Source organism: Melanostigma gelatinosum (assembly GCF_949748355.1).
Source record: "Melanostigma gelatinosum genome assembly, chromosome: 20".
NCBI lineage: Eukaryota > Metazoa > Chordata > Actinopteri > Perciformes > Zoarcidae > Melanostigma > Melanostigma gelatinosum.
The window spans coordinates 19005319-19021019 of NC_136653.1; the positions used below are offsets into that span (position 1 = coordinate 19005319).

The 15701-nt window shown below is 42.3% G+C and overlaps 1 protein-coding gene across 1 annotated transcript in view; it reads right to left on the reverse strand.

Moving 5' to 3' along the window:
* LOC306793892 (cadherin-18) overlaps positions 1-15701 on the reverse strand; it is a gene marked incomplete at both ends in the record, with an annotated part of 54647 nt that overhangs the window by 16193 nt on the left and 22753 nt on the right. Inside the window, 4 exons of the mRNA XM_079291691.1 lie at positions 4044-4180; positions 6859-7112; positions 7694-7881; positions 8934-9101. Coding sequence (XP_079147817.1) covers positions 4044-4180; positions 6859-7112; positions 7694-7881; positions 8934-9101 — 747 coding nt within the window. The remainder of the gene's footprint in view (positions 1-4043; positions 4181-6858; positions 7113-7693; positions 7882-8933; positions 9102-15701) is intronic.

Sequence of the window (15701 nt, forward strand, 5' to 3'; positions counted from 1 at the left end):
GCATTATTTGCCCCTTGCGCTGCATGAGCAACTCATGAGGCATGTAAATCCAATGACCTCCCTTCCTTCATTTTAACATAAAGTAGCAGCCGTAATGGCAACAAAATAGCCCACTAATTCACTGAGATATGTGAATGTAGTTTGAATTATGATTTGCGGTATATACCATGCTTATATCCGTAAAGCATGACAGTGCCATGGGGGCAGTAATGTCAAGCGTTTGAATACAATGAAGTATAAATGCCCTCGAGGCCGATGAGTCGGCTGGGAGGGGTGAGGCTCGGCCTCATAGGAGGCTTCAGCCTACTTTGAGTTATCTTCTGCGTCGCTGGGTGAAATAATACATCATTAATGAGAAAATGATTAAATACTTTTTGTTATTTCAGAGTTTTTTGAGACATTTTTGAGTTTATAAAATACCTGCAGCCATCCCACGGCAGCGGAGACGATGTGGGTGTTCGGAGAGATGCTGTGCGCATTAACGCACGGAGCGCAGCAGAGTAGCTACAGTCATCATTCAAATCTCTTTTTTTCTCTCTACTATTTCCAAAAATGACATGTAAGGGAGCTTTATTCATAAATTTGTTATAACACAACTGTCATTGCTTCCCAAAATCAATGACGGTGAGCAGACACCCCTCATGCGCTTCAGTTACCACCAACCCACCGAAGACGCAAATAATATCACTGCAAAAGCGTTTGGTTGTCAGCGCTGGACTGTTTTTGCAACGAGGCCCATTTTCATAGATTTTGCGCCAAATTTATGAATATTACCTGAAATAAATACATGCAAATAGCGCAGGAGCAGGAAAGTTTTGCTTGGCAGTGCAGTTGAGGATGCATTTTTCCATTTGAGACTCACACGGTCTCTTTTTGTCTCATTTGCACAAGTTTAGCGGCTGCAAAAGCTGCACAATCCTTGAATTTGCCCCTCGGCGTGGTAAAGCTTTCCCATGATTTTTCCTCGAGCCCTGGAGCAAGGCATTCCACCCACAAGCCGTGGAGCAGCAGACTGGTTCCACTGGGTAGCTTCCAGGTGTGAGCGTTTTTTACAGTGCGAGTGTGTCGCAGGACATCGCTGAATAATCACATGCTCGCTCAGCAACACCTGCGTGAATGGGGAAAAAGTCCGGCAGGTGCGGCAGTCTATTCAATTAATGTTTCAGGATTTTTGTTTGCTTTATATTTTGCATTACATTTTCCATAGGTGGTATATTTTCAGCGCCTGAAGAAGGTCTCACATTGCACTAATACATCAACAATACAATTCAGTCACATATTCATACTTTGAATTCACTCATTCCCTACGGTCGATCTACAGTCGAAGGTAACACTGTGTCCTTGCTCAGTCACAGTTGTATCAATGTATTGTTCCATTTCTGACAATGCCTCGGCCTGTAACTGTTCCCTGAATACTAAGAAGAGGAGATAAAGACCATTAGCATGCAGCACCTCTGTCGGTCGGCAAGACATTTGCCTAATTGTGATTACAAATTACCCACAAGTCACCTGATAACAATTCTTGCATTTAGCCGGGCCTGCATTGATTTAATTCATTTTCAATGTGGAGAAGGACATTGAAACAATTGGGACTAATTTGATTTTGGAGTTAATTGTAAGAAAATACACTCTAATGGAATTTGTATACATTCTAATCAATATGCAAATGAACTCCTTCATCCTTGTTTTCTCCAGACTTTAATTGTTACTTTAGCTATTAACTCATCTGTTATTGGGCAGTGTTTAAATGCCTTCACAGAGTAGTAGTGTTCAAAATGCTATGAAAACATCTTGCAGCTCCAACAACTGGACAAGTATAGGAAAAGTGCACTGAACTGCACCATGCTGTTTGTCTCTTCACTGTGATCCTGAAATACAATTTAGCAGACGAGTTGGAGTCAGAGGAATGAGCAAAAAGAAAGTAGAGACACTGAACTGGTTAGCTGAATAGCTGCAGGCAACAGCAGTTATTGCAGTTGTAAGGGTTCGAACGCTGATGCCCCGTGTTGTTCTGCATTCTTTCCAAATGTGTAACGACTGAAAAAGCCTCTCAATCATTTAGTGATTCGCCCCTCAAACACTAAACCTGCACAAGTAAGACACAAAGGAAGTGTGAAATGCATCCTTAACTTTGCTGCCAATCAAAATGGAATTCCATTTCATACTTTTGCCCCAAAATTGTCTAATTTTTTATGCAAATGAGCCTCTTTACAAAAACAGTCCAATCACAAAGATCAGCGCAAATAGCCACACGCAGTTACGGTGAAATGATTAGCGTCCTCAGAGAGTTAGTGGTAACTGAAGCACATCCATTAAATCGCTCTGTCACATTTACATACCTTGTCTGAAGGTTTTCCTTTTACTTCTTCTCTCTGCCATTATTCTGCCATTGTTCTGCCATGGTTCTGCCATTGTGCTGCCATTGTTCTGCCATTGTTCTGCCATTGTTCTGCCATGGTTCTGCCATTGTTCTGCCATTGTTCTGCCATGGTTCTGCCATTGTTCTGCCATTGTGCTGCCATGGTTCTGCCATGGTTCTGCCATTGTGCTGCCATTGTTCTGCCATGGTTCTGCCATGGTTCTGCCATGGTTCTGCCATTGTTCTGCCATGGTTCTGCCATTGTGCTGCCATTGTTCTGCCATTGTTCTGCCATGGTTCTGCCATGGTTCTGCCATGGTTCTGCCATGGTTCTGCCATTGTGCTGCCATTGTTCTGCCATTGTGCTGCCATGGTTCTGCCATGGTTCTGCCATTGTGTACTTGCCGCAAAAAGCCACATGGGCAATCGCAATCAGCTGCAAAACTGAGAGCGTGACATTATATCACTAGCGCAATATATTTTGTGGTGAGCGATGCACAAAACATGGCGCTGTCAGCGGCCGCAATCCAGTCTTTGTGAATTGGCCCACGAGGGTCCTGCAGTGGATGTGAGTCCGTTAACACGGTTTCCTGTCGAAGTGAGTTTGATCAAACCAGTGAAGGGAAACTCTACACAGTGCTGGTGGTTTTATTCTGTTGGTAGCGGAACAGTGTGCAGTGCAGATTCATAAAGCCATTCCTTTCTATGGATCGCTACTTTTGTTGATATTGATTTTGACTCCAATTTTACACGCTGTGATTTTGAACCCGGACTGCTCTGACTCTACGATCCCCTCAGGGTGTCTTGTTATCTTGTGGGGAAGGTGGGCAACAAAGCCTCTGGGTAGAACTATAGCCCCGATCATTGCTTTTGACTTTCTAGTCTTTAAATCATGCTGTCGTAGCACAAAGCTCACCCATTTTCAATGCAATTCTGACAACGATTTACAATGTCTTCCATCAGCTCGGGGCTAAACAAGATGAGTGTGGGAAGCAAGAGCAATCTATTTTAACTGCTTCCTTTAGGCAACTGGATAATAGCAATGTGTGTGTTTACTACAGTGCCCGAAGGTGTCAAACATACTGCATATCCTGGCTTTTTAAATATGTATATGTTAGAAGGTAACCCGTATGTACAGCAATTTTTAATTCCAAAATATATCGATAATTCAAAGATACAGATCCTCTGAACATGATGAAATTGTGTGTCTACAATTACATGAATTACATGGGCGACCGTGGCGCACTGGGTTAAGCGGTCGTCTGGGAACCGGAAGTTCAACGGTTTGATCCCCGACTGGGACGTGTCACGTGTTGAAGTGTACCTGAGCAATACACTGAACCCCTAACGGCTCCCGGGTGCCTGTCATTGGCTGCCCACTGCTCCCTGTATACAGGGATGGGTCAAATGCAGAGACAAATGTCCCCCTTAAAGGGATAAAGATAGTATCTATTCTATTCATTAACATTGGGATTTCATAAAAGCACCAAGGGAAGAACTAGTCTCAAGTCTTTTCTAAACTATGCAAAATGAAAAATAAATCAGTTTGTTCAACAGGGAGTAAGAAGAAGCATGTCGACATGGCAAGACATTCAGGAGAACCATCGTCTGCTCACTCATGAACACTCACACGAGAGCAAACATTGTAAACATTGTGTTGATGGAAAGCAACCGGGGTACCTACCAACCTCCGAGGCCATCACAGTGATGTTGTGCCAAGCTATGTCTTCTCTGTCCAGAGGCTGCGTCGTCCGTATACGTCCACTGCTTTCGTCGATTCTGAAGGACGTCAGGCCTTCCTCTTTGCTGTCCAGGATGTACCTATTGGGAAAGGAAAACATGATCGTATGTATCCACTCCAGAAGCATTCTTTAATGCTTTAGTGCAGTGAAATGAATAAAGTGCAGACACAGCACAAGTCGAAGGGGGATGTTCTTACGCTGCTTTCATTTCTCAAAGTCCTGCAGCACACGGAGAGAATAATTCCCGCTGCTTTTAAATGGACTCTAGGTCTTGAAAGAATGTTCAAGAGCAATTATCTTCAATTTTCAACAATGACAAAAGGCGATGTTCTGCTGGCAGTGTTTGCACTGTTGTAATGGCTTTCTAGCAACGCTGTTATCCAACTAGAAGCAGAGCAGCCTGTGCCATACAAAGCAGAGATGGGCTCAGCTGCTCCCCTCATGAGTTCAAGCACGAAATGAGCATTGACTGTGTGTTCCCTAATTTATCTCCTAATGACCTATTTACACCTTTAATCCGGCATTCATTCATTCTCCTGAGTCATATAGTTAAGTAGACAATTTTCAATTGGCATGAGAGACGGAAATGTCATAGGGGTATTAATGCCAGGATTGCATTTATTTGAAATAATAAACTATTTTCCTTTCAGCTCGGATTGCTTACAAGTGTACCCAGCAGCGTCAGTAGAAATGCTGTCATGATTTATTAAAAGCTCAGGCGCATAAGAGCGTGAAGGCTTTCCAGCAGCAAGAGAGTTTAGGTGCTAAGCATTGGCTTTGTCAAGATGAAAAACTTGTTTTTTTTTGGCTTGTAGGGGGAAAAAAACAACAACACTTTAATTTCTGCTTCTGGTGATGAATCATATTCGTTTCAAAGTAAGATTATTTTGTGATTTATTTTCCTATTTCTGTAGAAGTAATGAGGTAATGAGCCATCAAGAAGTTCTTTGGCTATTTAGATGTCAATTTCAGACCAACATTTAAAATGTCACTTCAACAACATGTTCATTTCATTGCACGCATGGGCAGACTTCTGCCGATCAAAGGGAGCCAGATCCCTCCTGCATTCTGATGCCAACACAGGGAGCAGTGGCACCGTTGCAAAGCTTTCTTCTTCTCCTTGTCTCGGTGCAAGTGGCTATCACGGAAATACCGCCTTCGTCTTTATTTGGTGAACGTTGGGAGCGATGTAACTCAGGAGTAGTCGAGGAGGACGTATCCCACAAGGAGAGCAAGGGAACTCTTTCATATGCAGATTATCTTCTTGTTCCAGCAAAGCATTCAGTCTTAAGATTCCTAAGAATATCTTTTCCCCCATGTCGTCCTCACATTTAAAATTGAACATCAGTCATCAAGGACCCCAGAGCTCGCCAGTCCGTAACAGGGAGGATGGTAGCACGGCCATAAGTCACTGTGCTTAACGCTGCTAAGAACACCCCTGGGCTCTGCAGCCTATGGCGAAGCTTTTTCCTGTGATCCTATAACATATAATTGTGTCTTACTGATATATCAGCAAGAACTAATCTCATGAGGACATCCGTGTTTACAGCTACTCCATCATTTACGCCGGGGCGAAAGAGGGAATTCAAATGAATACAAGCAGTGTAGAGCTGCTTGAGTGCAATGTCACGAAGCAAAGGTACCTGTGCAGAGCTAAACACAGAGGATCAGCCCCCTGCCTCAGGGTAGTATCAATCTCTTTCAACAGCTCACAAGCATGTGTTTAGAGCGCAAACTAATGTGCGAAGCAGTTGTACCGCTCCGGGTTACTCGACAGACCAGCAGACACAATAACTAACGATGATGCAAAGAAATGAGAAGGACACACAATGCATCTTGTTGATTTCTAGAGGGTATGTGGAACGTTAAAGACATGTATAGGAGCAGGAACAAACAAGGGGCTACTAAAGAGAATGCAGCACATATATTTAACATTATGCTCTATAGTGGTGGTTCAAAGCCATCTGAAAAATCCTCAATTTGCCTGAATCAGAATTGTCATATGGTGCTTAAAGACAAAAAAACACAGGCTGCTGCATGTTGAAGATGCATGATGAGTGCATTTTGACATATACATGTGCAAACTACAGTGTCATCGCTTCAAATGCTCGTCCACAAAAAAAGTACAATTATATGGGGCAGAGATGTGACATGCAAATTGGGGTTTTAGTTCGACAAACATTTCTTGGAGGCAGAAATAATCGTATTAGTTCGACCTAAACCTCGAGGGGCGGATCTACAGAACCTCACTTTTTTGCAGCAAAAGATATCTCACTGGTAAACCTGAATACCAGAAAAGAAACTCTGATCAAGAGATGAATACATGAATACATAAGCGAGTAATTCCCAACAAAGATGTGAGCAATTTGGCAAAAAATGGTCTTGCAAGGCAAACGTACGCTTTACCAACTATTTAAGTCGATATGGTAACCATTCTTTATGGGACTTTATAAGACTGGTATGTTTCTAAAAAAAGATTTGGCAACTAATTAGGTGACAAAGTGAGAGGGCTACATTGGCTGCCAGTCACATCTGCAAGAGCATTGAGCCTCAAAATAAGCCTCGTAATAGAAGTAACCTCCACTCTTACCCTTTGCTTTTGCAGCGGGCTTGTCTGATATTTCTTAACACGAGAAACGGTAGATCTTCAATTATATCCAGTGGTGCACAACTAATAAGACAGTCTGCCTGTAGAGCTGCTCTGCCTCTGAATATTTGTAATCTTCTCAGCAGATTGTAGGAGTTAAAGAGTCTTACCTGACAGGACTGTTCCTGCTGTCAGGGTCTCGAGCCGTTACAACGCCCACCTCTGTGCCACTCGGAGAGTTCTCATATACGTCCATGATGTAATGGTCTATAGAAAAGACTGGGGCTTCGTCCACATCCCCAACGGTGATTTTAAGGGTGGCAGTGTCTTTGAAAGAGCCGAGATAGGAAAAACGAGGATCCACATGTGTGTTGGTGCCCTCGATGTGGAGAGTGTAGGTCTTCTTTCTCTCGTAGTTCAGAGGCTGTGGGGGGAAAGGCATTGTTACCATTGTTACCACTACAACTGTTACCACTCTCTGCATATGGCAGCATTGTGTATGCATGAGTGTCCTCATATGCTGGTTAATTATTTGATATGAGGACCTGTTTTATGGTACCACTTATGGTCAAAACTCTCCAGAATACACCTTTTAAAGGGGGAATATCATGGAACACACTTTCTTTTCTGCGCACATACAGTTGGGTACCCACAAACCCACAAACTGCAAAAAGACAACCTTTGCAAAGGTACACCATATTTTTCGCGGAAGCCGATCAGACTAGACTGGGCTTGTTTCAGAAAGGTTTAAGGTCTTAAAGAGACAGGCGTTAAAACGGAGCCTTTCCGACAGAGGGTGAATACAGGTATATTCAGGCAAACAGTGTCAGTGTTTTTTGAACATCAAAGCATGTAAACATGCTCTAATTAAAACCCAAAATACAAGTATGAACCTTCAAATGAGTGTGATATGCGTCAGTGTTCAAGCAAGACTGCTACACAGGGCTCTGTCCTCATGTTTTCCAGAGGGTTCACATTTCTGTGTTGCAGGAATCGTGTCCTTACCTTTTTGAGGCTGATGATGCCCTCTCTCGTGTCCCTTTCCGTGGCTATGGAGAACGTGTTGGCCCCCTCTGAGTTAATGATGCTGTACTTGATGTCTGCGTTGATGCCAAGGTCCTCATCATTGGCTTTGATCTTCCCCACCGGTTTCCCTACTTGAGCTGATTCAGGGACGTACAGCTGGTAATTTTCTGTGGATAAACATTAATGCGTACCCATTTAGAGATGGGGGAAAAAAATAATATATCTATATATATCTATATTTAAAACAGAAGCTGACTAGCCCCCCATCATTGTCTGAATGTCCTTCTAACAGCGCTTAGCTAAGCAGTTTGATTCTGTCACCATTTGTTCCTGAGGGAATGTCATTACAAACAGTCTGCTGTGCCTCAAATGACATTAAATGCTAAACGGAGGTTCATGCTGTCGTACTGCAATGGCGTGGATCCTCGTGGATGATTATTCAGACAATGTTGATGGTCTTCACTGCAGCACAAAATGAAAATCTCTGAGCCCTTGGGGATTGGGCTCGATGGGGCACTTTCAAAGACAACATATCACAACTTTATCATTACTTATATTCATTATTAAAATGGAGGAAATGCAGACTGCAAAACAAATGGTTTTGATAACTGCTACTCTAATAGAGCTAATTATGGAAACATTTAACTGCAATATTAGAGTACTGATCACACAGTGATGAAGTATCATACATCACAGTGAGGAATGATAAAGAAGTCTGTGAGGGGAAGCTTCAATAATCCATGATCTACTTTCTAAGACCCTCTAGGATTGATATCGGGTTAATCGTTGCACGCATGAATAAATTATAATTCAAAGAATTTTGTCCCTGCAAATACTGAACAGTTGATGTTTCTTATTTTAACTCTCGTTAGAAATGCTGTTCCGGTTCTGCCTCAGGCCTCTGTAATGGAGGTCCTCTGCTTAAAATGTTCTTCCAATTTCCCGCCAAAGCTACTCCTTTCAATGGAACATAAGTTGTGTATATATACAGTATATGTAGGGTCGTAGTAACACATTAACTTTACCATTGGTTGCTAAATTAGCCTTGTGGCTAGTTTGCGGTAGAGTTTCTAAATAGAAGCTACGGCCAAAGACAATTTAGCGTCTTGCCAACCTCATCATTATTCACTGAACTGTGGTTTTCTACTGATTGTTCTGCAAAATAATGAAGTTTGGCCTGCATTTTGTTAGTTGTTTCCAAGTAACGATGAATACGCACTTTGAGGAAACATGGGCGGGTTGTCGTTGACGTCTGTCAGAGTGATGTTGATGGTGGTGGAGCCGGAGAGGCCTCCGATCTGGCCCGCCATGTCTTTGGCTTGGATAACAACGGTGTAGTGTTCTCTGGCTTCCCGGTCCATTTCAGATAAGGCAGTCCTGATGATTCCTGAACAGATGGAGAGAAACAGAGCTGAAATAGGGATGGATGAGCTCTCCAATGGCACCGGACATTTTAATAATCAGGTTGCAGTTAACTCAGAAAGATACATGTGCCACCACAGAATATATATAGTTGGGTATTTTGAGAATAAAAACAACAAGACAAAGTAAAACGGACGAAAAAAAAATCAATTTCGGGATGACAACGCAAAACGAGATCACTGTTGAGAGAGCGAAGATACCACTGTTGCTATTGTCAAGATGTTACAATCATTGTCCGAGTATATTCTTTCAGTTATGGACTACCCGTGCAGCACCGCGTCACACTTTCCTTTAAAGACTAACACCATGAAACTGTGCTTCTTTCATCTTTGATTGTGAAGGTTCGTCCTTCCTCACTTTTCATTGTAGTGGAAATGACTATGCAATTGCAACAACAGAAAGAAGCCAAAAAGTCAGGCGGAGCATTTTGTTTGCGTCGGTGATTTATAGAATATAATGCATGTATTGCACACAGTTTTTGTCTTTGTGTGGAGTCTTAACACGTCTGTCTGTGTTAGTTTTCCGTTTGTGTCTATATCTGTGCTGGAGGGTTAATTCGCCACCTTAGCTCCTGAAACCACATCACCACATGGGGCCTGATTTAATATGTTCTACCAGAAACATCAGTGTTCCTCGGACATCTCGCTTTTCCCCTGAGACGAGACCCTCCGGCAACCATTGTACTTGTGAACCCTTCAGTAATACATAGTGGCTGACAGGGAGCAGTGAGACCTGGCAGGGAAAGGGATGATGTTGATCACGGCAGTAAATGGATCGCTGTTGCTTCACGTTGGGAGTGGAAATCACAACAGCAAAAATGCATTTGAAATACATCATTAACCGACTCAGGTGACTGACCCAGTAAATTATCATTCACACCAAATATTCTGTCAGTGCTCGGTTCCCAGTTCAAATCCTAAAAACTTGAATTTCACAGACGAAAAAAATCATTTTTGAGTGAATTAATGCAGTTTCATGATTTCCTAATTTGACCAAAGAGTCACCTATAGCTGCGTTATACAACAGGTACATTTCCTCTTTGTTTCTTCAAGGCTCCCGAGACAGAATGAATCCACGGGCCGAAGGCAGAATAATCATTGAAAGTGGGTCAAGGAGCAAGGCAGCCAACAGTATTACGATCCAGGGGATCTTAGGTCACACATCATCTGTCACACTGAGCTGCTGAGGTCCCGTAGACTTGTGAACCTGAACCGATCAGCAGCAAATCAACAAAAAAGGGAATTACGATAAAGCTTCACAGACCAGAATCGAACTATCACAGGCAATATAAATGAAAGAAGAGTTATATGAGCAGCAGTTGTCGTAGGAGTTAGAGTTCCGGTGGAATTTGCATTTAAGAGGTGACCTACTGTCCGATTATTTCCTAATCTTCCCAATGTAACCTTTACAAAACGAGCCTGAGATGGTGATGGCGCTCTCATGAATGAGTTGTGAATAGACTCTCCACTTCTGCGTGGTTCAACTCTGACCTATTCCTCTTGTTCATATTCCTCTAGTGGCTGATGCTTGTCGACTTATTTTCCATAAAAATAGACAGAATCTGCTGGTTAAAAAAAAGGGGGGCTTTCAATGTCCGACATCAGTATACCGCACGTCCTCACATTCCTCTTTCAGGCTACACACAAGTGCGAGTTGTTGGATGTTGGGAGATAAAGCAAAACAAGATTCAGCCACTTTCTTTGTGAGGTGCTTTCAAACATGTTGCGGTGATTCAGTGCGTTTTGTGCAGCAGCTCTGATCGTGTCTGCTCCTCGTGTGGTGTGATTTCATGCGTCTTAGTTCTGCTTGCAAAAGAACAACCGTTAAGTGGGACAGCAAGCTACGCAGACACTAATGTGTCGCAGGGCTTTATTCCAGGAGACATCAAAGCAAATTCATTTGCTTTGACTGCCAGGTAGATTCTTCTCTGACACAATGTCGAAAATATATTTCACAGTGTTCATATCGGTCCATCTGCACTCTTCATTGATTCATTCGATTGTTCAAGAATATAATGAGTTCTGAGAGTTCTGCCTTTCAAATGCTGAGGAGAACATGACAGACCGTACTCTGTCATGTGTTTATATTGGGACTGTTGGGATTCTCTGCAATCTCAAAAGATTCTGAAATATCTGTCTTGTTGTTGCAGTAAAAAAATAAACCAATGAAATAATGTATTGACAATCGACTTAATACAAGAGGTTTAAATTGTGCCCATCAGTTGCAGAATCTTTTCACTTCAGCCGGAAAATAATTCATAGAAATAGCACTAAAGACGGGGGATGTCCGATATCCAATATCTGTGTTTTATCTGTATTGTGTGCACTTCTTATATTTCAGCTCAGTGAGAGAGCGTCTTGCTTTCATCTATGGTGTTTCCATAGTCAGTCAAACAATAAAAGCACTGAAAGTAGAAATCCTCCAAGAATGTATTAATGTAATATGCACAAAAGATGCACAGACGGCGTAAATAAACACTCAACGGATAGAGTTGATTCACTTTCAAAGGGAGAGAGAAATTCCCTTTAATAAGATAGCGACCAGGTCAAAAACATTACAGAAGTAAAAAGGCATTATTCTCTTCATGCAATGCAGAGCTATTCAGTTGTTAAGCACATGCATTGGAATGATTTGAATAACTGCAATGTTCTTGAAGTGTGCACTCTGCAGCTGCATTATTTAGGAAAATACAAGTATCGAGTCAGGAGTTAGCATCGGCAGATACTCAACATTAGATTACCCTGATCGTTTGCATTGGACCCTAAAAAACTGCCTCATCACGAATAAAAAACTCAATGTGATGAGACAGTAATAATAAAAAAAAGATTTTAAAAAACATGCAATGTCATAGAGAGCCACATATGTATTCAAACAGTTCCAGGAAACAGAGCCCAAGAATTTTTCTTTTTTTTTGAGCCATTGCTGTTATTTCTGGTTTTTAACTTAAATGTCAGCTCTCAGCATGGATCCACTTCTTTACGTGGTTTTTAAACTGATCAAAGTGCTCGCAGCCACTTCCCTGTAATGATGCGAGCTCTGCAGACTCTATTTGAAGCCCTTCGTTATTAACTGGAGTCTTAGCATTACTTAACCTGGGGTCCTTGAGACATACCAGACCTTGGCGAGTGGCCACACTTTCCATTAACAACAGGAAGACAGATGATCTGACCTTTCGGGTCTCTTATTACGCCTTTACTCGTGAAGGCGCAGCGCTCCTGAGCAATATCTCACTGCGCCAGATTTAGGAACGATGAGCACACACTAAAAGTATGAGGTCTTCTGCTCTGGGCTCTGGGAATTCTACTGTTGCCCACACCAATGGGAATGATCTCCTGTCAATCATTAGTCATCAAACAACCAAATGAGAAGCTCTGCTGTTTCAGACAAATAAAGAAAACAGAAGCAAGCGCTCAACAGGAGGAGAGATTTGTGAGTAACACATTCACAGCTCATGCAATGCAGCTACATGAGAAACTCATCACTGAACTGATCACTGAACTGCATTCAGTCGATATTAAATTCAATTCTTTAACACTATAGAAAATGGCACAAGGGTATTCTTTGGTATCTGAGAGGTATGGCCGTACTTTGACATGAGGATCACACCCCTGAACCGTAATACCTCAGATAGTCTCCGCTAAGTCTCTATGGAGCTTGTGAGTTCATTTAGAAAATAATTGAGAAAGAGCTGACTTCCTTGAACCTGGGCCCATTTGACACAGTGAGGCGCTAGCCTTTTCCTCAACCTCCCGAGTCTATTAGAGTTGATACCATCGTGCTATCCACCTCTTTGTCTGGCTGCAAACTTCTAAAGGAGGACAATCTCCTGGGTGAACAAAAAGGATTATAGGAGATCACTCAAGCACTCTTCAATCTCCAGCTTCAGGAATCCTTTTTGGCTCATCCAATACAATGTTATCCCTGCGTGCCCTGCACTCTCACAGCATTCCTGGAGAAATGGTAGATAACACGAACAACAGCAGCTATAAAAATCTCAGAAATCATAACAGGAAACCTCTTCTTTTTACTTATGTGTCGGAGTACATATCTGATCGAGAATAATTGGTTGGTCTGCTCAAGAGTCTCCACTGATTGCAAAAGTGGCACTGTGTTCCTTGATTTATACCAGAGGTAAGGCTTAATCCATGAACCACAAATGTCTTGATCTGTGTCAGCTCCTTCAATAAACTCGAACACTCCCAAATCCCAGATCAGCAGAGAAATTAGCCTATTTAGAACGCAAAAGGGACTTCGGGGTTCTGCGGTGTTGCGTGTCTTTGTGTGTGAGCCAGGGCTGGTGAGAGCATTCGACTATGAGACTCGAGAGGGAAAACCCTAATGTCTCTGCGGGCAAGTGACAGATGCACGGCAGTGATGGGGAAGACAGGAGTTACGACCCGACAATAAAAAGGATAAATGCAGCCAGTCTAAGTTGTACCTTTTGCTGAGATATGGAAGGTGCTTATTACAACTGCCGGCTTGCAGTTTTGAGATTTGCAAACCATGTGATCAAGTTCATCCATTGCAGCGGATGCTCATAACACAGTTAGCATGTCACTTAGCTAACTAGTCTGGTGATGTGGCAAGTTAATATTGTAAGAGCAAAAACAATGTAAGCGCTTTTAAAAAGTGAACCTGTCAAATGTACATCCAGCCACCATGTGTAACTTTAATACTGTGGGATTTACACTCAGTGAGCAGACAGAGGTTCAGTCAGTCTGTCTAATACCCCGTTGTCCTTGTGTATCCGCTCTTGTTATTGACCAAAATCCCCAGACAAGTCACAGCACAAGCAGCAGGTAAGGTGTTCAGGGTCCTTCTTAAAGGACACCTTGTCAGGATTTGTAGCTGTTGTCAACACGTTCTCACTGCAGACTTGTCAAATACCACGGCTGGGTGAGCGGCCCTAAGCTTCAAACAAGCTTCACGCTTCAAAAAGGTACCCCTCTAGCAACAGCTAAGGATGTGTCAGGGACAAAGCTTCAAGATATGCTCTTTTCATGCAAAGTCACTTTTCAAAATAAACTTACTTCTTCGAAGGAAGTCATGTTCATGCAACAATGGGACTAATCAGTCACACTACTATCAACTGACGTAAAAAAAGCACCTATTCACTTTTGTGCAAAGTTGGCTGAGCAGATTGATACACTCTTAGCTGGCAGACCTTTGTTTTAGCCTTTGGACAGAGCAAAGCCAGCTGTTTCCACCTGTTTCCAGTCGTTCTGCTACGCTACGCTAATCACCTGCTGGCTCTAGCTCCGTATCCAGCATTCAAACATGAGAGTGTTCTCAATCTTCTCATCGAGCTCTTGGCAACAGAATGAATAACCTTATTTTCCCAAATGTCTTCCTCTAAATCCATTTCTAAGAAACCGCAAATTAATTCCTGTTTATTGGTGATGAATATAAAAAAAACTGGTGCAAACGGCTGCCTCCATATGCAGTAACTCCAGGTAGAAAGGGGGAGCAATACTTCAATGGTATTGAAGTAAGCGTGTGGAAGTTTCCAGTCCTGCCACAAACACTGCACCTGGTTCACTGATGAAGGTCTCCACTCTTTTTGAATGTGTGATCATCAGTACCTGTAGTGTGCAGTCGGACTGGAAGCCTGCAGTCTCTGTGCTTCACGAGCAAACATGTGATTAATGTGGACACACCTCTAAATAACATAGCTGTGCTTATAATGCTATAGACACCATCGTATTATACATTTGCACTAATCTACCCTTGATTTAATTACAAGGTTTGTGTTGGTGTTTTTTGACAGTTTTGAGCGTAATATTTACGTCTACATTGTGTGGCGTACATACTGTGATTATGATTTAATGATCTAATTGCTTTGATAGATCAAACACACTTAAAGCTCATTGCTAGAATATTGGTTTAGTAAATAGATCGTGGCATAGTAAACAGCTACTTTATTTAAATGCAGCTTTTTTTTCCTCAGCCTTATATTTTGGCATTTGTTCTTTTTACTTACTCTCTTCATGAATAAATTACTTTTTCATCAATTCAATGAACAAGCCCAGTGGCCAGCCACACTCACCACTGGTACACTGGAGCGGTTGAGATGTGTAAATCTCTCCCAGCACCACATAATGTGTAGTGACAGTGAATCATTGGAAGTGCACCTCATATTGACATGAACTATCCAGATGTCAATCACACATACTTGCAGACAACTCTGTCATTCTATTTACCGTTTCGAAGATATTCACGAAAGAGAACTGCGAAGAATGTCAAATTATTATAACGCAGTGCGAAGCTGACACATTTGTGTTCTTCTGCCCACATTTCCCCCCCTCGGGCCTTCAAGTTCCATCATTATCAGTTGCATCAGTTACATTTCTGTATTTACAAAGTCTGTGTCGTGCTCATTTATTTCTCCAGCCAAGTAAATCTAATCCGAAATCCCTATCTCTCCTTGTTTGCAAGCGGCATGACACCACCTTAGATGCATCAATTACAATTTTACATCCATGATTGAATCTCATTTCCAGCGGAGACGAGAAGCCGCTGTAATGCTGTTCCGAGTTAATTAGTCAGTTAGGAAGTATGAACTCAG